The sequence below is a fragment of the Bos javanicus genome, chromosome 13, assembly GCF_032452875.1.
Source record: "Bos javanicus breed banteng chromosome 13, ARS-OSU_banteng_1.0, whole genome shotgun sequence".
Lineage (NCBI taxonomy): Eukaryota > Metazoa > Chordata > Mammalia > Artiodactyla > Bovidae > Bos > Bos javanicus.
Window position 1 is genome coordinate 73,998,254 of NC_083880.1, and position 24,254 is coordinate 74,022,507.

The window sequence follows — 24,254 nt, forward strand, 5'->3', positions numbered from 1 at the left end:
GCAGTTGAACTCCAGGGACATTTCTTGATTCTCCAAAAGTATCATTATGTGCTCTGCTTTTAATAAAAGTGTCCCGCCTCATTTTACAAAATGATGAACTTTATCTCTGAGACTGTCTATTCCTGGTATCTTCCCTAAAATCCCAGTATAGAACACTAAGAAGATCCATATTTGATCCTTGTTCTGGTTCATGCCCCAGGACTCTGGAAACTCTTGGAATTTATTGTCTTACTTTAAGCACTGAAATCTCTGAAGTATCAGGACTTAGATAGTATCTGTGTGCAGCTGGCTCCAGAAATGCAGTCAGATGATTAGAGGGTTAGAATTTTCAGTCCCCATGGGGAGAAGAGAGCAGATTATGAGTTCCATCAACAATGGCCAAAGATTCAATCAAACTGTGCACATCAAACCATCAATTAAAACCCATGAAACTTGGATTCAGAAAGCTTCAGAGGGTTGATAACATCAAGGGTTTGTAAGGGAGGAGTGTCTGGAGATGGTGAAGATGCTCGGCAATTCCTACTCCCTCTTTGCCCTATGCTTCTCCTCTCTTCTGCTGTCTCAGAGCTTCATAGTTTATAATAACTGGGGACCATAAGTAAAGGGTATCTAGTTCTGTGAGTGGTTCTGATAACTTGTTCAACATGGGAATTGGGTCAAGGAATCTCTGAATTGACAGCCAGTTGGTGACACGTGTAAAGGATCCCAGGACCTGTGATCAAAACTTGAAGGGTGGGTTGTGTTCACAGACAGAGCCCTCACTCTATAGGGTCTGGATCACCTCTGCAGATTTAGTGTCAGAAGTGAATAGACTCCTGGATGTCCAGTGGATGTGGAGGAATGGGTTGCTGTTGGCAGAGACCCCACATTTTTGGTGAAAGGGACCACACCCAGACTTACTCTTTTCCTCTGTTTGTTCTGGGGTGAGGCTTAGGGAAAGGGGACTATATTATGTTGAACAGAGGACTCAGAACGCCTCAGTAGTTTTCTGCATTTTCAGAATTCCTAGCAGAATCAGGGACTTGATAAATGGGTTGTGACAGACTGCATCTTGTCCTCATCCTACCACCTACATGCTGTGTGTCCTGGGATATTCCCACCTACAGCTTTTTCATGAGAGCAGGGTTACCATGTTTCTAGAGATTTTTCAAAGAATTACTAGTCATGAGGACAAAGAATTTACACCTTTGTGGCCAGTGGTTTCTGTTTTCCCCAAAAGCATTTTCATCTGAAAGACTTGTCAACCCACCTACATTTATTTCTCCATGACGTATGCAAAAGAACATATGTGTCAAATAATGATCATTTCTTTGTGATGAAATTCATCAGAGAGTTGAGTGACAGCAGGGGTCTTCAGTTCAGAAGCAACTGTAGGCAGTGCAAGAAATGAAGTACTTGTTAAGTTTGTTCTTGGGGCCAAGATGCTTTTCCCAGGCTGGTAAGATCTTAGAAAAGACTCAATGCCCTTCCCTATGCTCACCTATCAGACTATATTTTATTTTCTTATAATGATATAGACGACAGGTGCATTCATAATTATATAAATAGGCCTCATCATCATAGAGACTAATAAGAATTTTACTCTATCCACTCTCTATAATGATGGTGCACTTTGCATGAGAATGAAATAGAAGAGTCATTTACTTGAGAATTATTTATGAAAATATATCCTTTTGACTCTGAGAGCATAGTTTTTTGAGTAGGGAAACAACTCTAAACAAAATACAGTAAATAATATACACATTAAGGAGGGAAACACAGAATGAAGACTGGGGAATATCCTATGCCAGATATAATGAGTGTTGAGAAGGGGTGTTAGGAATTAGGAGGGTGGCAAGGGTCAGGGAAATACTCTGTGATAAGGAAGCTTTGGACAGAGCTGTGCAAAAAAGTGCCTGAATGTTAGAGCAACAACCAGGACCAGAGTGGCTGAGGCTGAGAGGGTTGAGGGACAGGGGAGTGGATGGGATGAGACAGAGAGGGCCTGGGAACAAGTGATGAAGAGGCTTGTAGAATTTTAAGAATTAGAATTTGACTCTTAGAAAGCTAGGGGGTCACTGAGGGGATGGTCATGGGAGCCAGGGGATAGGATCCACTTTGAAACAGGATTCTTGTGGCTGTAGTATGGAGAGCGGCCTCTAGGGCCCTGGGCAGGCTGCTGTATTTTCCAGGGGAGCCATGATGAAGTGCGTATCCATATTATTGCCTGGATTGATCTCAGTTCATTAGAATAGCATGAATATCTTGCTGTATTGAAACTTCTGTGGAGGTTTCATCACAAATCAGGATTCATTAAATCTTTAGGCATTTGTGATGTATTCACCCTTGAAACTCTCAACTCTCCATGAGTTTTGGGGTCAGAGAAAAGCAGAAAGTGGGAATTAAAACCTATATCTATCACTGACTCATGTTGATGTTTGACAGAGAATAAAAAAATTCTGTAAAGCAATTATCCTACAAATAAAAAAATGTATAAATTAAAAACAACAACAACAACAAATGACTCAACCACCAAATCAGGTATTAGTTACCCAGGCAACAAACCTCCATTCTAAGGTTAGATTGAGGTTTTGCTAGTGACCTCCCTCACATCATGAAAGACTCCCTTGGTTCTTTCATTTCCTAGGAAATCCAATTGTTTTAGACACTCTTTTCCAGGAATGGTTAAAAGACCAATTAATACTTCTTATATAAGTCAAAGTATCAGTATACCCACAATATTCCTTGATTCGAGTGCCCATGATGTGAATGCAGTGGGGGATTTGCTTCCATGCCTTCCTCCATTAAATCATGATGCCTTCACACTCTCTTTTTTATACTGGAAGCTTTCAGCTATATTCGTACAGATATTAATATTATAAACTGATGGACCATTGTCCAGCTCCAGTCATCATTAACACTTGGAGAATATTCTTAATATGTACCTTTTCTTTTTGTTCTATTAACAACTAATCAGTGTCAACAAGCCAATTCATGTATAAATATCAGTAATGATATTCAATTATTTACAATATTACCCTGTTGATTAGAAGCCTAAAAACATGAATAATAATATCTAACAAAACAGGATATGAAACGGCCTTTTCACATGCACCACCACCAGTGGTGTAATGCATACAAACTGGTATTTTCTGTATTGGCCTTTTGGACCCAGCGTGTTGACGATCTTCATATTTCACCGAGATCCTCCCATCCCTATAGCCCTGTGGGCTGATGTGTGCCTGGCACCTCCATACAGGGGTCCTTGCAGGGCCAGACTAACCAGACACAGCTGCAACGCCAAGTCCAGGTTCTGGGATTTTTTATATGGTAGCTAAAATGTTAAGAAAAAAGATTACAAAGGGGACCAGGCTGTGCTAAGACCCTGTGGGTGCTATCCTATCCTGGATAAGGTAGCAGGTATAGAATTGGGAGAGGGGAAGGACTGGGAAAAGAGGTGGAGCTCAGGAGGGTATGCACTCCTCAAACCCGCCCACAGTGACTATTTCCTTGCTGCCTCCTGGGAGAAGTGGCTGCAGTGCCCTTAGAAATCATGGGCTGAGCATGTCCTCCAGGGGCCAGCTTGGCAAATGGTCAGCCCTAGAAGCACCATCCTGATAATCTGAGCTTATTCTCATGCTCCCCTTTCTTGGGTGGGAAGAGTAAGTCAGCCAGCCACAGAGCAGGTCTGTAGTTCTACCCCCACCTCAGCTCAAAAATTCACTTCCTTTTTGGTGGTCATTGTGATATTGAGAGCACTGTGGTTGCTCATTTCCAGGATGCTTTAAGGTCATGTCCAGGTACACAGTGTCCAGGTCTGAGGCTTCAGAGATTCAGTCAGCAAGTTCCTCTCCTTTTGCAGAGGCCACGGGAACTGGGCTCCCTGAAAAGCTGAAGTCCAAGGAGGACCCAGTCAGGACTGCTTGTGATAACATTCAGCCTTTCCCTCTTGCTTCTCAGCCCTACAACCTCAGCAGAAATCTGCCTCTCTCCTCTCTCCCATACTTGACTACTTGCTTTATTCCTGCCTCATCCAGCACCATGATTCTAAGCACCATGAGAGTTCCCAAAGAATTCTGCACAGCTCCAGGCACAGAGGATAGTCCACAGATGTTTAAGTAAGGATGGAAACAATGCAGGAGAAAAGCTCCTCATGAAGCAGTAAGAGTAGAGCCTGGGATGCGAATTCTTGATTCTTGCGTCTTCCTCACTGCATCCTTACCTTCACCCTCCACCCCACCAGCACTTCGAGAGCCTTGGAATGTGGCTGCCTTAATGTGCTAGGGAGGCTGGCATAACCTCCTATTCTTGTAAATATAATGTGACACTCATGAAGTTACGTCCAGTATATTTGATGCATCATCTGTGTTAATATCAAATAGATTTCCATGGGTTGTGTTCATTTGTTTGTGTATTAATGAAATTGAAATATCTGGAAACACGTGAAAAATAAGCAAGTGTCTTCCTCCTGGTTTTCATCTGTTTGTCTTCCAGAAAGTCACTTTTCCATAGCTGAGGTTCAGTATCTTCATCTCTAAAAAAGGAAAAATGTTACTTAATTGATAAGATTGTTAAAGAAGAGCAAGGTATCTTTTTATCAACACTTACTGTGAGCCCACATCACAGGTAACAATTTTAAATGCCCACCTGGACAGGTGAGTAATGTAAATGGAAGTATTCCAAGTGGGTGTGGAGGCAGGTGGACAATAAGGAATGGTGGAGATTATGGAAAGTGAGAGAATGCTCCCTTCCTGAGAAAACGGTTGCTCTTCTTTGCTTAGTTCATGGTTTTCCAAGTGTGGCCCCTTGAGTAGCACGCTCAGCACGTTGGGAACCTTGATGATGCAGGTAGTCAGGTCCCAACCTGTGCTACTGAATCAAAACTCTCCAAATGAAGATCTGAAATCGGTATTTGACCAAATGACTCAGGGATTCTGATGCTCACTCACATTTGAAACCCATGGTCCTTTTTAAATACCGGGACTGTGATGCCAGTTTGTTTACTTGTCCTGCATTGATAAAAAAATTTTGTAATATAAATTTATTTACTTTAATTGGAGGAAAAACTTTATATGAAATGTCCCACCATGAAATTTTATAAATGCCTAAAATTATAAAATGAACTCTGTAGTTAACGAAACATATATTTTTATATTTTAGCCAGAAGTGCATCCTAAGGATACATCCCCTCTTAATCTTGAATATAATCTGGAAAAACATACTACAGGGTTCAAAATATCAGGTGCTCTTTTATCATGTAGCAAGAAAGTAATCACCTATTACGCAGATATGAACATACCTCTCCAACGGCACAGCATCTCAAATATCTAAACATCTCCTGTCTGCCCCAGGTGCATTCCATCATTTGAAGATGTGGCCTTATTACCATGGAATTGAAGATTCTCATTATTCAGATGGAGATACTGAGGAACAGAAGCAGAGATATGACCTGGGGTCCCAGTGGGTTGGCACCGCTTATCTTCATCCAGTATACAGTGACTGTTAGTTCCTGTCTTTCAGTTTCTCTAAAGAGGCCTTCAGGGACCAGGGAGCTTTCTAATTAATGACCACACTTCCATGAGCAAGGAGACGGGGAGCTGGAGCGAGAACTGGCCTATTACGAGGCTTGTGGATCCGGGGGACCTGTAATGAGGACCATAGTGAGGAAGACCAGGAGAGGAGGACATTGAGAGAGAAAGATAGACTGATGAGAAATGAGAAGGGAGAAAAGAGGAGTTATTTGAGGGGAGAGTCTCAGCTACTCCCTGGTCTCAGATGCAGAGATTGACTCAGAAAGAAGGGCAGGGCTGGAGCGCCTCATGAATGCGAATCCTTGTTTTACCATCAGCAGGCTGTGTGTCCTGAGCAAGTAGCTTTACTTATGAGCCTCTGCTTTCTGCTTGACAAAGGGCGAGAATCCCAGATGTTGTAGGATTGACATGAGGCTAAATGAAATCATGCACGTGGGATGTCTCACAGAGAGTATACCCTTGACCCACAGTGGCTTGTTTTGTGAGTAACCCACTGTTGTTGGTATTGAGAGCTCCCGCCATTCTCAATGCTGTTCTATGTTTGTAACTACAAGTAATAAACAAGAGTGAGTGAAGGGATGGTGGGTGTGGTATGTGTGCACTCTAATTTACAGCTTGCAGTGCAGCACAGTGCATGTGCACAGCCTCTAAGTCAGATCGCTGGGTCCAAATCCTCTCTCTACAAGCTATGATATAAGCTAATTGCTTTATTTCTTTATATCTCAGGTCCCTCCTCAGTAACACAAGGATATGTCAACAATTTCTCCCCCTTTATTTAAAGATTTTTTAGGATTAGATGAACTACATATTTCATGTGTCTAGGATAATGCTAGTTACATTAAAGAATCGAAGTTTTGCCTGGAGAAATTACTCATTACTGTTTTTATTACTACTAGAAAGGACTTTGCCTTCTCGGGAGAAGGAATATATGGCTGTTGCATCCATTGCTTCCATGGCAACCACGTGGGTGCACAGCACGTGTCTCATGTGATTCCTGAAGACTTGGGGTTCTGAGAGGTTTAAATCCTCAGGGAAAAAGGTAAGAAAATGCAGAGCTGGTACCCAAACTGAGGTCCTATGGTCCTATCGACAGAGAGGGAGAGAGCAGGAAGAACTAGGTGGATACGGTGTTCTTCTGAGGTTGCCTGATGTCCACTCAGGGAGACCGCTCTCCTGTTGGTGAAACCAGGTGAGGGATGACTGCTGGACATGCTGTGGAGACAGATTCAGCTCCCTGTTTCCCCTCAGCCACACCCATTACTCATTTTTTGATGTATAAACAGGGTTATTGCCCAAGACAACAGCACCTTCACCAGCTAAGTCCCTTCCTGGACCAATGTCTGGTAAAGTGCAAGTGTCCATCCACCAGAGAAGCTGTGGCAATGGTTGTAGGAAGGTGACCTGTGTCACAGTTGTCATCTGAGGTGGGGGGGGGTGGTCAGGACATCGAGGTCCAGATGAGACGACACCTGCAGCTGGCTGAAATGGAGGACGTGGTTACCACACTGCTGGTCACTTATCTGTCCTCTGATCTGTCCTCATCCACCTACTTATCATTCATCACATGCCAGGTGCTGCTGTAGGGGCTGGGATGCTCCCTGACTGTCCATATAGGACAAACTCCATCTCTCTGATCACAATCTGTGTTTACACGAGACCCACAGGCATCAAGTGAGAAGTGCTCTTTACTGGGCTTTTGAGCCCTGCAGACAGAAGCAGGAGGCATGGTTAGGTAGGGAGATTACGCAATAAACAGGACTGACCCAGCTCCTCCCCTTGCCCACTCCCCTCCTCATCACCTGATCCCACCCCTCACCAGGATATTAAAGCTCAGTGCATCCCCAGCATCCTCAGGAGCCCTCCTGCAAGGCCACCAAGATGAGACGCCTCTGTCTCTCCGCAGCCCTTCTCGTCCTCCTGGTTATCCTGGTGGACAGCACCCCGCTGAATATACACCATATCCACGATGAAGGTAGGTCCAGCCTCACCTCTCTTCTACAGCTTCTGGGAAAATGATAGAAGTCCATGGAAGGGCAGGTGTGGAGTGGTATTTCCAACCATCTCTGGATTTCTCCTGTCATGGTCAGGGTACTGTCTGTTTTTTCTTTGGTTTTGGCAGCACTGGGCTTCCTCCCTATGGAAGGATATTCTCTAGTTCCGCAGTCTACTCTCGGGTTTTGGTGTGTGGGCTTCTCGTTGAAGTGGCTTTTTTGCTGCAGAGCAAGGGCTCTAGGAATTGGGCTCATAAGTTGCAGTTCACCTTCTTAGTTCCTGCAAGGCGTGTGGAATCCTCCCAACCTGGGACAGAACCCATGTCCCCTCCCTTAGCATGTGCATTCTTATCTACTGGACCATCAGGGAAGACTTAAGTTGCAAAGGTTTAACTCCACTGATATCTTGACTCTCATGAAGATATATATTACAATTTATACATATATAACTCTACCAGACCAGGGTCCCCATTTTGGAGACTCTCTATTCCTGTTCCTGTCATGTCCCTGAACCTCACTATAGTGTAGTAATAAAAGTAAGTAAAGTGAAAGTTGCTCAGTCACGTCCAACTATTTGCAACTCTATGAACTGTATAGTCCATGGAATTCTCCAGGCTGGAATCCTGGGATGGGGATCCCTTTGCCTTCTCCAGGGGATCTTCTCAACACATATAGAAATCATGTCTCCTGCATTGCAGGCGGTTTCTTTACCAGCTGAGCCACCAGGAAAGCCCTGCATTGTAATAAAAAGATACAAATTTGTACCATCTCTTAGTTAATGGCCTAGGTCTCCTAAAACTGTTAGGGTTTCCTGCCATTAGATGTTATGAGATGAGTCAGAAGAGGCAACTCAAGGGAACCTCAAGATGTGGTTGGTGTCCAAGAAATCACAAGCATGCATTTACTGTTTACAATTTTCAACAACTGCCATTCCAGCACCTCTGAGGAGAAGGGAGGAAACTGAGAGTGAGATCAATCACAGTGGCTGATATTCCAGCCAACATGCCTGCTTAGTGAACCCTAGGGAGAGATACATAAGAACTGGGCTCAGAGAGCTTGTGGGTTGGTGAATACAGGAAGCTGATGTGAAGCTGTGCTCACTAGGGCACAGAGGCTGGGCACACCTCCCTCCTTCTTTGCCTGCACATCTCTTCCATTTTTCTGCCTCGAGTTCTATTTTGGGAATGCAAGCAATGGTTTTCCGAAGTTCAGCCACCGGTTCTATTGAGTTGTTGAATTTGAAGATGGGGTCATGGACCTGCAAGCCTCCCATTTTAATTATTTGGTCACAAGCATGATTGACATGGGGTCTCATGGCTGGCATCTGAACTGAGTATTCTTGAGCCCTCAACCTACAGAATCTGCAATAGCTCCATTGATTCCCATCAGATGTAAATGGACTTGTTGGACACCTAGTGGATGTTTGGGGAATTGGTTGCTGTTGGTAGAGACACCACATATTTGGTGCCAGGGAAAAACGCAGAATCACTCACCCCTGTGATTTGGGGCTCAGGTGATGCTCCAAAAAGGGAGAGCAATGAAAGTACACATTGCAACCAGAAATTGATCTCAGTTATCTGTATTTCCAGAGTTCCTGGGAGAATCAGGGAGTGTATCAAATGGGTTATAACATGCTAGTATCTTGTCCTGGCCCTGCCACCCACATGCCATGTCCTGGAACAAGTCATCTGCAATTTTCTCATCAGAACAGGGGATACATGTTACATGGGTTTTGGAACAGATTACCATTCATATGTATGAGGAAATAAATCACATTTCATGCTGAATTCCTACATTGTACACCAATATATGTTAATCTAAAAAAATTTGAAAAAATTTCCTTTACTACTTATTTTGTGCAAGAAAGAATATTTATGTGTCAAATAGTGAGTGTTCATCTATCATGAAAGATAATCAGAAAGACCTGGAATAAATGTGTTGCAGGGAATGTAAGAAACAGGCCTGTGTAGGTTGAGCACTGGGACCAAAGCTAAGACATTATTAGGAAAGTGTCCAGGCCCATACCATGTTCCCTTCTGAGTATTGTTTATTATCCATATTTGTCCCTCCCTTGTCCAGTGTTGACTTCTATTTTATTTGCATATTTGATCCTTACGTGGTTCATGTCCCAGACTTCCTGAAACTGTTGGAATTTACTGTCTTTCATAGGTGTGGAGACAAGCCATAGAAGGGGACCTGAGAAGCGTTCAGTAATAGATGTGGTTACAAGCATCATCGACGGTGTGGCTACAGGTGTGAACTTTCTGCAACTCTGGGGAGAGGAGAGAACACTGAGATTGAGAACAGGCACCACTGGCCAATGATTTGATCAAAATGCCTGTTTGGTGAAACCTCAATAAGAATCCATAAATATGCATTTCAAGGAGCATTTGGGGTGGTAACACAAGATGTGATGTGAGGGTCCTATGTTTTCTAGGGCGTGGAGGCTCCCCAAACCTCCCCTTCCACTTTGCCCTGCACATCTCACTCATTTTGCTGTGCCTAGGTTTATCCTTTATGATAGCGTGACATCCCTATGTGAGTGGTCTTCCGGAGTATGGCTATCAGATTTACTGAGTTATTGAACATGGAGTGGGGTAGTGGAACTTCCCAGTTTTAGACACTTTGTCAAATCAGGAGTGACTCGGGATAACATGGCTGGCATCTGAACTGAGGACTGTTCTGAGCCCTCAGTTTACACAGTCTATACTAACTCCCTGGATTTGCTGTCAGAATTAAATGGCCTTGTTGGACACCCAGTGGGTGTTTGGAGGAACTGCATGTTGTTTCTAGAGACACCACAGATTTGGTGTCGGAAACCCAGACTCATTCTCCCTGTGCTTTGGGAGCTCAGGTGAGTCCTGCGGACAGGGGAGTAATGAAGGTAGGACACTGAACCCAGAGGCTCTCAGCATTTATCCATATGTTCAGAGGCAGAAGAGGATAGTACATCAAGTGTTGTGACAGGGAAGTATCTTGTTCAGACCCTATCAGCCTCATGACGTCTCATCAGGTCATTTATAGTCCTCATCTGAACAGCAGATAAGCGGTAAATGACTTCTTTGAACATCTACCAGTCATAAAACTAAACAGCTTTTCACATTTCATGACCACGTTTGGTCATTTTCCACCAGACAATATTCATGAAAAGATTTCTCTACCTGCTCCCTTGGGCTTGTGTGACAAAGGCTGGCACAACATTAAAATTCTCCTGGCCTTTTCCTTTGTCCATTTTTGCCTATAATTTTATTTTCCATATTTGAAACTTTTACTGGTTCATGGTTCAATATTTCTGAAAATTTGACATCTTTTCTTTCATAGGTACCAAGATTGTCGAACAGGGAGCTGGTATACTAACAGGATTGGCTGAAATAATCACTAAAGCAATTAAAGGTTTGAACTTTCTGCACCTATGGGGAGAGGAGGGCACTCACTGAGACTGAGATCAGTACCACTGGCTGACGATTCAATACTTATGCCTGTTGAGTGAAACCTCAGCACAAATCCATAACTATTGGCTGAGAGAGCGTAGGAAGGGGGAGCAAATGGTCCTGAGGTGAGGGTGCTCTGCTCAGGAGGGCATAGATGCTCTGCCTAACTCCACTCCTCCCATGCCCTAAAGATCTCCTCCATTTCACCGTTTCTGAGTTTTTTTCGGGACATTAATTTGAGAACAGTGATTAAGAGTTTTCCTGAGATTGGTCGCTTATTCCATTGAGTGTTTGAGCATGGAGGTGGAGTGAGGGAAATTTCGAGTATCAGTCACTTGGTCAGAAGCATGATAACTCAAGAACACATGGCTGGCCTCTGAAGTCAGGACATCCTTGATACCTCAATGTGTGGCATTGGCCCTGACTCCACAGATACGGTATCAGATATCAATGGACAGTGAGAGCCTGTTGGGTGTTGGGAATTGGATGGTTGGGGGAAAAACCACGTTTTTGGCATTAGGACAAAACCCAGACTCACGCTCTCCTTTGATTTGTGGTCTCAAGTGAGGCTTGGGGAGACGTGGGTAGTGAAAGTAAGCACGTGGACCTGGAAACTGTCACCAGTACTCTGTATTGTTGAGTTCCTAGCCAATCAATAGTGCATCAAATGGGTTGTGACATGAGAATACTGTATCCTGACCAGTCCACCCACATGCTCGTGTCCCGGCACAAGTCATCTGCAGTTTCCTTATCTGAGCAGGGGAAGCATGTACATGAGTTCTTAGAACAGATGATGAGTTATGAACAGAAAGACTTTACTCACGTCTCATGACCAGATTTGTCCATTTTCTACCACAAAGTGTTGATCTGAAAAAAATTCTCTACCTGCATGCTTTGGCCAAGTAAAAATATTTCTTTATCAAATAATGTGTATTCCTGTATTATTGAGAGTAATCCAAAGATATGGAACCACAGAGGAGGACAGCTGCCTGGAAAGCAAGAAACACAGTCCCTGTGGGGTAGCCTGTGGGAGCAAGGCTGATACAATATAACGAAAGTCTCCAGGCCCTTTCCCTTGTTGTCTTTTGACTGTCATTTTCTTATCCATGTTTGATCCTTTTCCTGTTTCATGGTCCAAGCCTCTTGAAACTCTTGAAATTTACTCTCTTTCATAGGTCAGGTGATGATTTCCAGAATACAGTTTGATAACCATACACAAGAGGAATTGCCAACACTCAACATTGAATACTCAACACTCAGTGAGGAAAATAAAGGTTTGTAGCTTCTGCATCTCAGGGAAGAGGGGAGGGCTCAGAGGTTCTGATCAATGACCAATGATTCAATCAATAAGCTTATTTCTTGAAACCTCAACAGTGCATAAATATTTCATGGTGAATTTTGTGCATGTTCCGCTAAGATGTGTTAATCTAAATAATTTTTTAACTATTTACTTTAGGCAGAAAAAATATTTAGGTGTCAAGTAATGAGTATTATTCTTTCATGAAAACTAATTAGAAAAACCTGGGATGAATGTTCTAGAGGGAATGTAAGAAAGAGCCCTGTGGAGGATGACTCCTGATAGCAAAACTGAGAGATTATTAGGAAAGTTTTCAGGCCCTTTCCCATGTCCCCTTTTGACTATTGTTTATTATCCATATTTGTTCCCTCCCTTGCCTAGTGTTGACTACTATTTTATTTGGCATATTTGATCCTTACTTGGTTCATGTCCCAGACTTCCTGAAACTGTTGGAATTTCCTGTCTCTCATAGGTGTGGAGATAAGCCATAGAAAGGGACCTGAGAAGCGTTCAGTAATAGATGTGGTTACAAGTATCATCGACGATGTGGCTACAGGTGTGAACTTTCTGCAACTCTGGGGAGAGGAGAGGGCACTAGATTGAGAACAGGCACCACTGGCCAATGATTCAATCAAAATGCCTGTTTGGTGAAACCCCAATAAGAATCCATTAATATGGGCACTCAGGGAGTGTTTGGGGTAGTAGTACACGGCGGTGATGTGAGGGTCCTGTGTTCTCCAGGGCATGGAGCCTCCCCACACCTCAACTTGCACTTTGCCTTGCACTACTCTCTCATCTCTCTGTGCCTAGATTCATCCTTCATGAAAACATGACATCCCTATGTGAGTGGTCTCTTCCTGAGTATGGTCATCAGATTACTGAGTTATTGAACATGGAGTGGGGTAATGGAACTTCCCAGTTTTAGACACATGTCAAATCAGGAGTGACTCGGGATAACATGGCTAGCGTCTGAATTGAGGACTGTTCTGAGCCCTCAACTTACACAATCTATACTAACTCCCTGCTGTCAGAATTAAATTGCTCTTTGGGCACCCAGTGGTGTTTGGAGGAATTGCATGTTGTTTCAAGAGAGACCGCTGATCTGGTGTCAGGGAAGCCCAGACTCACTCTCCCTGTGCTTTGGGAGCTCAGGTGAGTCCTGCGGACAGGGGAGTAAGGAAAGTAGAGCCTCTCAGCATTTATCGATATGTTCAGAGTTCCTGGCAGAAAAGGATAGTATATCCAGTGGGTTTGACAGGGAAGTATCTTGTTCGGACCATATCACCCTCTTGCTTGTGACTTAAGGCTAGTCATCTGTAGTCCTCGTCTGAACAGTAAAGAAGCGCTAAATAAGTTCTTTGAACATTTACCAGTCATAAAACTAAACAGCTTATTCTCATTTCATGGCAAAGTTTGGTCATTTTCCACCAGGAGAGATTCATGAGAAGTTTTTTCTACCTGCTTCCTTGGGCTCCTGGGACGAAGGCTGGTACAATATTAGCAAATCTCCAAGCCTTTGCCTTTGTCCACATTTGCCTATGATTTTATTTTCCATATTTGAAACTTATCCTGGTTCATGGTTCAATATTGCTGAAATTTTTGAAATCTTTTCTTTCATAGGTACCAAGATTGTCACAAAGGGAGCCAGTATACTAACAGGATTGGCTGAAATAATCAATAAAGCAATTAGAGGTTTGAACTTTCTGCACCTATGGGGAGAGGGGAGGGCACTGAGACTGAGATCAGTACCACTGGCTGACGATTCAGTACTTATGGCTGTTGAGTGAAACCTCAGCACAAATGCATAAATGTTGGCTCAGAGAGTTTGTTGGCGGGGGGGTGGTAAATGGTCCTGAGGTGAGGGTGTTCTGCTCAGGAGGGCGTGGACGCTCCACCTATCTTCACTCCTCCTGTGCCCTAAAATTCTCCTCCATCTCACTGTTTCTGATTTTATTCTGTACCTTAATGTAAGGACAGTGAGTAAGAGGTTTGCTTAGTTTGGTCACTGGTTCAACTGAGTTTTTGAGCATGGTATTGGGGTCATAGAAAGTGCCACTTTCAGTCACTTGGCAAAACATGATAATGTGAGTCCACATGGCTGGCATCTGAAGTCAGAACAGTCTTGATAACTCAACCTGTGGCATCGGCACTAACTCCACAGATATGGTATCAGATGTTAACTGACAGTCATCTGCCCCTTGACTGTTGGGAATTGGATAGTTGGTGGAAAATCCACGTATTTTTTTTCAGAAAAAAACCCAGGCTCACCCTCCTCTGTGATTTGAGGCCTCACGTGAGGCCTGGGGAGAGGTGAGTAGAGAAAGTGAGACCCTGGTCTGGAAACTGTCACCAGTTTTCAGTATTTTCGAGTTCCGAGCCAATCAGTAGTGTATCGGGTGGGTTGTGACATGGCAGTATCTAGTCCTGACCAGTCCACACACAGGCCTGTATCCTGGGCAAGTCATCTGCAGGTTCCTCAACAGAACAGGGGAAACATATTCCATGAGTTCTTTGAATAGATGAAGAGTTATGAATGGAAAGTCTTTGTTAATGAATCATGGCCAGATTTGTCCATTTTCCACCACAAAGTGTTGATCTGAAAAAAATTTCTCTACGTATCTACTTGCTTTGGCCAAGTTAAAATGTTTCTTTATCATATAATGTTTATTCCTGTATTACTAAAATAATAAAAAGAGGTTGAATCATGCAGCAGCGCACAGCAGTGAAACAAGAAAAACAGCCCTTGTGGGATAGCCTGTGGGAGCAAGGCTGATACAATATAACGAAAGTCTCCAGGCCCTTTCTCTTGTTGTCTTTTGACTGTCATTTTCTTATCCATGCTTGATCCTTTTCCTGTTTCATGGACCAGGTCTCCTGAAACTCTTGAAATTTACTCTCTTTCATAGGTCAGGTGATGATTTCCAGAATACAATTCGATAACCATACACTAGAGGAATTCCCAAAACTCAATATTGAATACTCAACACTCAGTGAGGATAATACAGGTTTGTAGATTCTGCATTCGGGAAAGAGGGAATGACACTGAGATTGTGATCAATGACCAATGCTTCAATCAATAAGCCTAATTCTTGAAACCTCAACAGTGCATAAATTTTTCATGGTGAATTTTGTCCATATTCCCCCAAGATGTATAAATCTAAAAACATGTCTTTAATCTCTTACTTTGGGTAAGAAAGAATATTTAGATGTCAAATAATGAGGATTCTTTTTTCATGAAAAATAATTAGAAAATTTGGGTTGAATATTTTGCAAGGGATGTAAGAACGAGCCCTGTCTAGGATGACTCCTGATACCAAAGCTGAGACATTATTAGAAAAGTTTCCAGGCCCTTTCCCATGTCCCCTTTTGACTATTGTTTATTATCCATATTTGTCCCTTTTCTTGTCCAGTGTTGACTACTATTTTATTTGCATATTAGATCCTTACTTGGTTCATGTCCCAGGCTTCCTGAATCTGTTGGAATTTCCTGTCTTTCATAGGTGTGGAGACAAGCCATAGAAGGGGACCTGAGAAACGTTCAGTAATAGATGTGGTTACAAGTATCATCGACGGTGTGGCTACAGGTGTGAACTTTCTGCAACTCTGGGGAGAGGAGAGGGCACTAGATTGAGAAAAAGAACCACCGGTCTATGATTCAATCACAGTGCCTATTTAAAGAAACCTCTGTAAGAATCCATGAGTGTGGGCATTCAGAGTGTTGGAGTGGTAACACATGGTGGTGATGTGAGGATCCTGTGCTCTCTAGGGCATGGAGGCTCCTCACACCTCAACTTCCACTTTGCCCTGAACTTCTCACTCGTTTCACTGTGCCAGGATGTATTCTTTTTGATAATGCGACACTCCGATTCGAGTGGTCTTCCTGAGTATGGTCATCAGATTTACTGAGTTACTGAACATGGAGTGGGGTGATGGAACTTCCCAGTTTTAGACACTTTATCAAATCAAGGGTGACTTGGGATAACATGGCTGGCATCTGAGCTGAGGACAGTTCTGAGCCCTCAACTTACACAATCTATACTAACCCCATGGATTTGCTGTCAGAATTAAATTGCCTTGTTGGACACCCAGTGGGTGTTTGGAGGAATTGCATGTTGTTTCTAGAGACCACAGATTTGGTGTCAGGGAAGCCCAGACTCACTCTCCCTGTGCTTTGGAAGCTTAAATGAGTCCTGGGGAGTAATGAAAGTTACTCACTAATCCTGGGGGAGTAATGAAAGTAGGACACTGCACCCAGAAGCTCTCAGCATTTATTGATATGTTCAGAGTTCCTGACAGACGAGGATAGTATATCAATTGGGTTTTGGCAGGGAAATATCTTGTTTGGACCCTATCACCCTCATGGCATGTATCCTCAGTCAAGTCATCTATAGTCCTCATCTGAACAGTAGATCAGGCTAAGTGAGTCTTTTGAAATTTAGCAGCCATAAAACTAAACAGATTTTTTTCATTTCATGGCAAAGTTTGGTCATTTTCCACCAGAAGAGATTCATGAAAAGATTTCACTACCTGCTTCCTTGGGGTTGTGTGACAAAGGCTGGTACAATATTAGCAAATCTCCAAGCCTTTTCATTTGTCCACTTCTGCCTATGATTTTATTTTCCGTATTTGAAACTTGGCTTGGTTCATGGTCCAATATTGCTGAAAATTTTGAAATCTTTTCTTTCATAGGTACCAAGATTGTCACAAAGGGAGCCAGTATACTAACAGGATTGGCTGAAATAATCAATAAAGCAATTAGAGGTTTGAACTTTCTGCACCTATGGGGAGAGGGGAGGGCGCTAAGACTGAGATCAGTACCACTGGCTGATGATTCAATACTTATGGCTGTTGAGTGAAACCTCAGCACAAATCCATAAATATTGGATCAAAGAGCTTATGAGGGCGAAGCAAATGGTCCTGAGGTGAGGGTGTTCTGCTCAGGAAGGCATGGATGCTCCACCTACCTCCACTTCTCCCATACCCTAAAGATCTCCATTTCACTGTTTCTGATCTTATGCTGTACCTTAATGTGAGGACAGTGAATAACAGGTTTCCTGAGTTTGGTCCCTGGTTCAGACTTTTTGAGCATGGCGTTGGGGCCATGGAAATTTCAAGTTTCAGCCTCTTGGTCATAAACATGATAACACGAGTCCACATGGCTGGCATCTGAAGTCAGAGCAGTCTTGATAACTCAACCTGTGGCATTGGCACTAACTCCACAGATATGGTATCAGATGTAAACTGACAGTGGTCTGCCCCTTGGCTGTTGGACACTGGATGGTTGGTGGAAAATCCACGTATTTGGTGTCAGGAAAAACTCAGGCTCACCCTCCCTGTGATTTGAGGCCTCACGTGAGGCCTGGGGAGAGGTGAGTAGAGAAAGTGAGACCCAGGACCTGGAAACTCTCACTAATTTTCTGTATTTTCGAGTTCCAAGCCAATCAATAGTATATCAAATGGGTTGTGACATAGAAGTATCTATTCCTGACCAGGACTCACAGGCCTGTATCCTGGGCAAGTCATCTGCAGGTTCCTCATCAGAACAGGGGAAACATGTTCCATGAGTTCTTCGAATAGATGAAGAGTCGTGAATTGAAAGACTTTATTCACATGTCACAACCAGATTTGTCCATTTTTCACCACAAAGTGTTGATCTGAAAAAATTTCTCTACGTACCTACTTGCTTTGGCCAAGTTAAAATATTACTTTATCAAATAATGTTTATTCCTATATTACTAAAATAATAAAAAGAGGTTGAATCATGCAGCAGCGCACAGCAGTGAAACAAGAAAAACAGCCCTTGTGGGATAGCCTGTGGGAGCAAGGCTGATACAATATAACCAAAGTCTCCAGGCCCTTTCCCTTGTTGTCTTTTGACTGTCGTTTTCTTATCCGTGTTTGATCCTTTTCCTGTTTCATGGACCAGGCCTCCTGAAACTCTTGAAATTTACTCTCTTTCATAGGTCAGGTGATGATTTCCAGAATACAATTTGATAACCATACACTAGAGGAATTCCCAAAACTCAATATTGAATACTCAACACTCATTGAGGATAATACAGGTTTGTAGATTCTGCACCTCAGGAAAGAGGGAAGGACACTGAAATTCTGATTAATGACCAGCGATTCAATCAATGAGCCTATTTCTTGAGACCTCAACAGTGCATAAATATTTCATTGTGAATTTTGTGCATGTTCTGCCAAGATGTGTTAATCTAAAAGCATGTCTTTAACCTTTTACTTTGGGCAAGAAAGAATATTTAGATGTCAAATAATGAGAATTCCTCTTTCATGAAAAATAATTAGAAAAACGTGGGTTGATGTTCTGCCAAGAATGTAGCAAAGAGCCCTTATAGAATGACTCTTGATTCCAAAGCTGAGACATTATTAGGAAAGTTTTCATGTCCTTGCCCATGTCCCTTTTTGACTATCATTTTATTATCCACAATTGTTCCTTTCCTTCTCCAGTTTTGACTACTATTTTATTTGCATATTTGATCCTTACTTGGTTCACGTCCCAGGCTTCCTGAAACTGTTGGAATTTACTTTTGTTCATAGGTGTGGAGACAAGCCGTAGAAGGGGACCTGAGAAGCGTTCAGTCATAGATGTGGTTACAAGTATCATCGACGGTGTGGCTACAGGTGTGAACTTTCTGCAACTCTGGGGAGAGGAGAGGGTACTGATTTGAGAACAGGCACCACTGCCCTATGAATTCAATCAAAATGCCTATTTAAAGAAACCTCTATAAGAATCCATTAATATGGATATTCAGAGAGCATTTGGGGTGGTAACACATGGTGGTGATGTGAAGATGTGATGAGGTGATGTGTTCTCTAGGACATGGAGGCTCCCCACACCTCCACTTCCACTTTGCCCTGCACCTCTCACTCATTTCGCTGTGCCTAGATTTATCCTTTATGATAGCGTGACATCCATATGGAGCGGTCATCTTCAGTATGGTCATCAGATTTACTGAGTTATTGAACATGGAGTGGGGTGATGGAACTTCCCAATTTTAGACACTTTGTCAAATCAGGAGTGACTCGGGATAACATGGCTGGCATCTGAAATGAGGACTGTTCTGAGCCCTTAATTTACACACTCTATACTAACTCCCTGGATTTGCTGTCAGAGTTAAATGGCCCTGTTGGACACCCAGTGGGTATTTGGAGGAATTGCATGTTGTTTCTGCTGCTGCTGCTAAGTCTCTTCCATTGTGTCAGACTCTGTGCGACCCCATAGAGGGCAGCCCACCAGGCTCCTCTGTCCCTGGGATTCTCCAGGCAAGAATACTGGAGTGGGTTACCATTTCCTTCTGCAAATGGCATGTTGTTTCTAGAGACCACAGATTTGGTGTCAGGGAAAACCAGACTCAGTCTCCCTGTGCTTTGGGAGCTCAGGTGAGTCCTGGGGACAGGGGAGTAATGAAAGTAGGACACTGCACCCAGAGGCTCTCAGCATTTATCCATATGTTCAGAGTTCCTGCCTGAATAGGATAGTGTATCAAGTGGGTTTTGAGAAAGAAGTGTCCTATTTGGACCGTATCACCCTCATGCCATGAGTCCACAGGCAAGTCATCTATAGTCCTCATCTGAACAGTCAGTTCAGTTCAGTCGCTCAGTCATGTCCGGCTCTTTGCGGCCCCATGAATTGCAGCACCCCAGGCCTCCCTGTCCATCACCAACTCCCGGAGTTCACTCAAACTCACGTCCACCGAGTCCGTGATCCCATCCAGTCATCCCATCCTCTGTCGTCCCCTTTTCCTCCTGCCCCCAATCCCTCCAGTAGATCAGTGGTAAATGAGTTCTTTGAAAATTTAGCAATCAAAAAACTAAACAGCTTATTCTCATTTCATGGCCAAGTTTGGTCATTTTCCACCAGGGTAGATTCATGAAAAGATCTCTCTACCTGCTTCCTTGGGCTCCTGGACCAAGGCTGGTACAAATTAGCAAAATTTCCAAGCCTTTTCCTTTGTCCACTTTTGCCTATGATTTTATTTTCCATGTTTGAAACTTGTCCTAATTCATGGTCCAATATTACTGAAAAATTTGAAATCTTTTCTTATAGGTACCAAGATTGTCAAAAAGGGAACCAGTATACTAACTGGATTGGCTGAAATAATCAATAAAGCAATTAAAGGTTAGAACTTTCTGCACCTCTGGGGAGAGGGAGGGCACTGAGACTGAGATCAGTCACCACTGGCTGACAATTCAATACTTATGCCTATTGAGTGAAACTTCAGTAAAAATCTATAAATAGTGAGGGGAGAGCAAATGGTCCTGAGGGGAGGGTGTTTTGCTCAGGAGGGCATGGAAGCCCCACTCACCTCCACTCCTCCCATGCCCTAAAGATCTCCTCCATTTCACTGTTCCTGATTTTATCCTCTACCTTAAAGTGAGGACAGTGAGTAAGAGGTTTCCTGAGTTTGGTCGCTGGTTCGATTGAGTTTTGGGGCATGGAGTTGGGGTCATGGAAAGTTCAACTTTCAGTCTCTTGGTCAGAGCATGATAAGGCCAGCCCACATGGCTGCATCTGAAGTCAGGGCAGTCTTGGTACCTCAACCTGTGGCATTGGCACTAACTCCACAGATATGGTATCAGAAGTCAATTGACAGTGGTCTATCCCTTGGCTGCTGGTTTGGATGGTTGGTGGAAAAACCATGTATTTGGTGTCAGGAAAATCCCAGACCCACCCTCTCCTGTGATTTGAGGGCTCATGCAAGGCTTGGGGAGAGGTGAATAGAGAAAATAAGACCCTGGATCTGGAAAATCTCACCAGTTCTCTGTATTTTCAAGTTCCTAGCCAATCAGTAGTGTATCAAATGGGTTGGGACATGGCTGTGTCTTGTCCTGACTAGGCCACCCGCATGCTTGTATGTTGGGGCACGTCATCTGCTCTTTCCTCATCTGAACAGGGGAAACATTCCATGAGTTCTTCAAATAGGTGACGAGTTATGAATGGAAAGACTTTGTTCACTTGTCATTGCCAGATTTGTCCATTTTCCACCATAATGTGTGACTCTGAAATAATTTCTCTACCTACCTACTTGCTTTGGCCAAGTAAAAATATTTCTTTATCAAATAATGTTTATTCCTGTATTATTAAAGTTAATCAAAAGACGTTGAACCACGGAAGAGGGCAACTGCAGGGAAACCAGAAACAAAGCCCTTGTGTGGTAGGATGTGGGATGAGGGTGAGACAATATTACAAAAGTCTCCAGGCCCTTTATCTTATTGTCTTTTGACTGTTTCTATCTTGTCCATGTTTGATCCATTTCTTGTTTCATGAAGCAGGCCTCCTGAAACTCTTAATACGTACTCTCTTTCATAGGTCAGGTGATGATTTCTGGAATACAATTCAATAACCATACACTAGAGGAATACCAAACACTCAAGATTGAATACTCAGCACTCAACGAGGAGAATAAAGGTTTGTAGTTTCTGCACCTCTGGGAAGAGTGAAGGACACAGAGATTCAGATCAATCACCAGTGACCAATGATTCAATAAATATGCCCATTTCTTGGAACCTCAACAGTGAATAAGTACATAGGTTCAGAGTTTTCTGGGTGGTGAATACGATTGTGAGGGTGCAGTTCTCACAAAGAAATGGAGGCTCGGCACACCTCCACGCCCCCTTTGCCCTACATGTCTCCTCCATTTCACTGTTTGTGAATGCTTCATGTGTATTATCTGAGAACAACAAGTAAGTGTTTTCCTCAGTTTGGTCATAAGTAACCGTCAGTTATTGAACATGGAGGTGAGTTCATGGACTTCCCCATTTTATCCATTGGGTCACAAGCCAAAGTAAGTAGGGACCACGTGTCCAGCACTAAACTGGGGACAGTCATGAGTGCTTAATCTTTGGGGTCTGCACTAACTGCTTGAATTTCAAATCAGACATCATTTCAATAGGGGACGCCCAGTGGATGTTGGGGAATTTGTTGATGGTAGAATTCCCTGGTGGGCTGTGGTCTCTGGGGTCACACAGAGTCGGACACAACTGAAGCAACTTAGCAGCAGCAGCAGCAGCAGAGACATCACAGATTTGTGTTAGGAGAAACCCAGGCTCGCTCTGGCCTGTGGCTGGGGGCTTATGTTACCTTGGGTACAAGGAAGTAATGAGCATAGGACTGACTCCAGATACTCTTACAAGTGCGCTGTATTTTCCGAATTCCTGGTAGAATTAGGTATTGTATTAGATGGGTTGTGACATCAGCAATTTGTCCTGAATCTACCACCTGCATGCTCTGTTCCTGGGGAAAGTTATCTGCAGTTTCCTCATCTGAAGAGGGGAAATATGGATTCTTTGAACAGGTTAACAATCATGAATATAAAGAATTTATGCCCTGCTGCCTTAGTGTCTACAGCATTGGAGAGTATAGTTTCCTGAGAAAGGATTGAACCTATGACTCCAGTATTGGAAGCCAGATTCTTAACCACTGGACGACCTTGGAAGTCTCACAGATGATTTAAGACTATTCAAATGCATTATACCAAACTTCCTTAGAAGACTGCATGAGGAGATATACGTTTGTATATGATTACTACATCATGTCACCGCTAGCAACATTCATGATTCTGTCCCAGAAAGGAGGTTTTCAAATAGTCTTTTCAATCTGGCATTCCTCCACAACCTTAACATTCTCAATGGCAAACAAACTAGGGGTTCTAGCTGTTGTCTTTGTATGGAGCTTGATGACCATCCTGATAACGAGCCATTGCCCCTCTCATTCCAGCAGCTTCTAAGCCTGCCCTCTGCCTGGAGCCTAAAGTAACAGGTGGCTGCAATGCCGTGATGACCAGGTACTTCTACAATACCCAGACCGGCCTCTGTGAGCAGTTCATGTATGATGGCTGTGAAGGAAACGGAAACAACTTCGAAAAGTTAGAGGACTGCATGAAGACCTGCTCTCAAGAGGCAGGGTCCCTGTGGTAAGACAGGGGCCCTGTGGTAAGACAGGGGCCACAGGGGGAGGGAAGGGCTGGGGAAAGGGGCGGAGCTCAGGGGGCCACACACCATTCACCCTGCACAGTCTTCCTCCTCGCTGCTGCCAGGAGGAGAGGCTGCAGTGTCCTGTGAAACCACACTGAGCGAGTTCTCCAGGGAGAGGATGGCAGAAGGTCAACCACTGATGCCTCTTTGTGGTCATCTGAGCCTGATCACATGTTCCTCTTTCTCAGTTGGGGACACTGATTCAGCCACCCTTCAGGGCAGGTCTGCAGTGCTTCTGGGTGCCCTACATAGTCTTGGAAAATTCACTTCCTTCTTGTTCATGATTCAGGAATGTGGTTCCATATTTATTTGAAAATATGGGATCTATTAAGTTGACCATTTGTCTAGGTCTGGGGCTACACTGATGGCCCTCAACAAGTTCCTTTCTTTTTGCAGAGGACGTGCAAATAATGGATTCAGGAACTCTGAAGTCCGAGGAGGGCCCCTGCAGGACTGGGCTGTGGCTGCGTCTGAACCTCTTCAGCCTCCTCACAGTCCTTCTCTCCCCAACCGTCCTTAGCAGAGCCTGCCTTTTCCTTTCCTCCATTGGTCAACGTGTCTAATTCTGTCTCATCCAGCTGGTTCTCAGCACCATGAGAACACGTCTTCCCTTTACCCCTAGCACTTCACCCAGTTCCTGACACCAATGAGACAGTTTATAGTTATTTGAAGAAAGTAGGAAGGAATGTAGAAGCACATCCCTCATGACCAGAGTAACTGCAGAGCCTGCGGTGTAACACAGGATTTTTGTTTTCACCCCCATCCTCAAGGCATGCTCACCTTCATCCCCCTGCCCACCATCACTGTTCTCCTTGTGGGTGGCCGAGGTGGAATTTCCAGCATCCAGTTCTCCACATCAGTAATGAGAGAAGAGTTTGGTTTAAAAAAGCCCCTTTTCCACACAACGATGTTGCAATTTTCATTTCTGTAGCTTCAAACACTATGGTTTATATTTCAATAAATGTATATTTAAAATTAAATTGACTGGAGTCTGTTGTTTATAATTACAAACCTTAACAAATAGTGTCCA

General features: G+C 43.5%; 1 protein-coding gene across 1 annotated transcript; it reads left to right on the top strand.

Moving 5' to 3' along the window:
• Positions 1 to 7,388: 7,388 nt before the first annotated feature.
• Positions 7,389 to 24,254, top strand: LOC133259791 (trophoblast Kunitz domain protein 1). The gene is made up of 12 exons (XM_061437733.1): positions 7,389 to 7,482; positions 9,671 to 9,754; positions 10,823 to 10,894; positions 12,108 to 12,206; positions 15,730 to 15,813; positions 16,919 to 16,990; positions 18,193 to 18,291; positions 18,788 to 18,871; positions 20,298 to 20,369; positions 21,561 to 21,659; positions 22,968 to 23,163; positions 23,621 to 24,254. Coding segments are annotated over exons 1-12 (1,056 nt in total). The 3' UTR covers positions 23,622 to 24,254.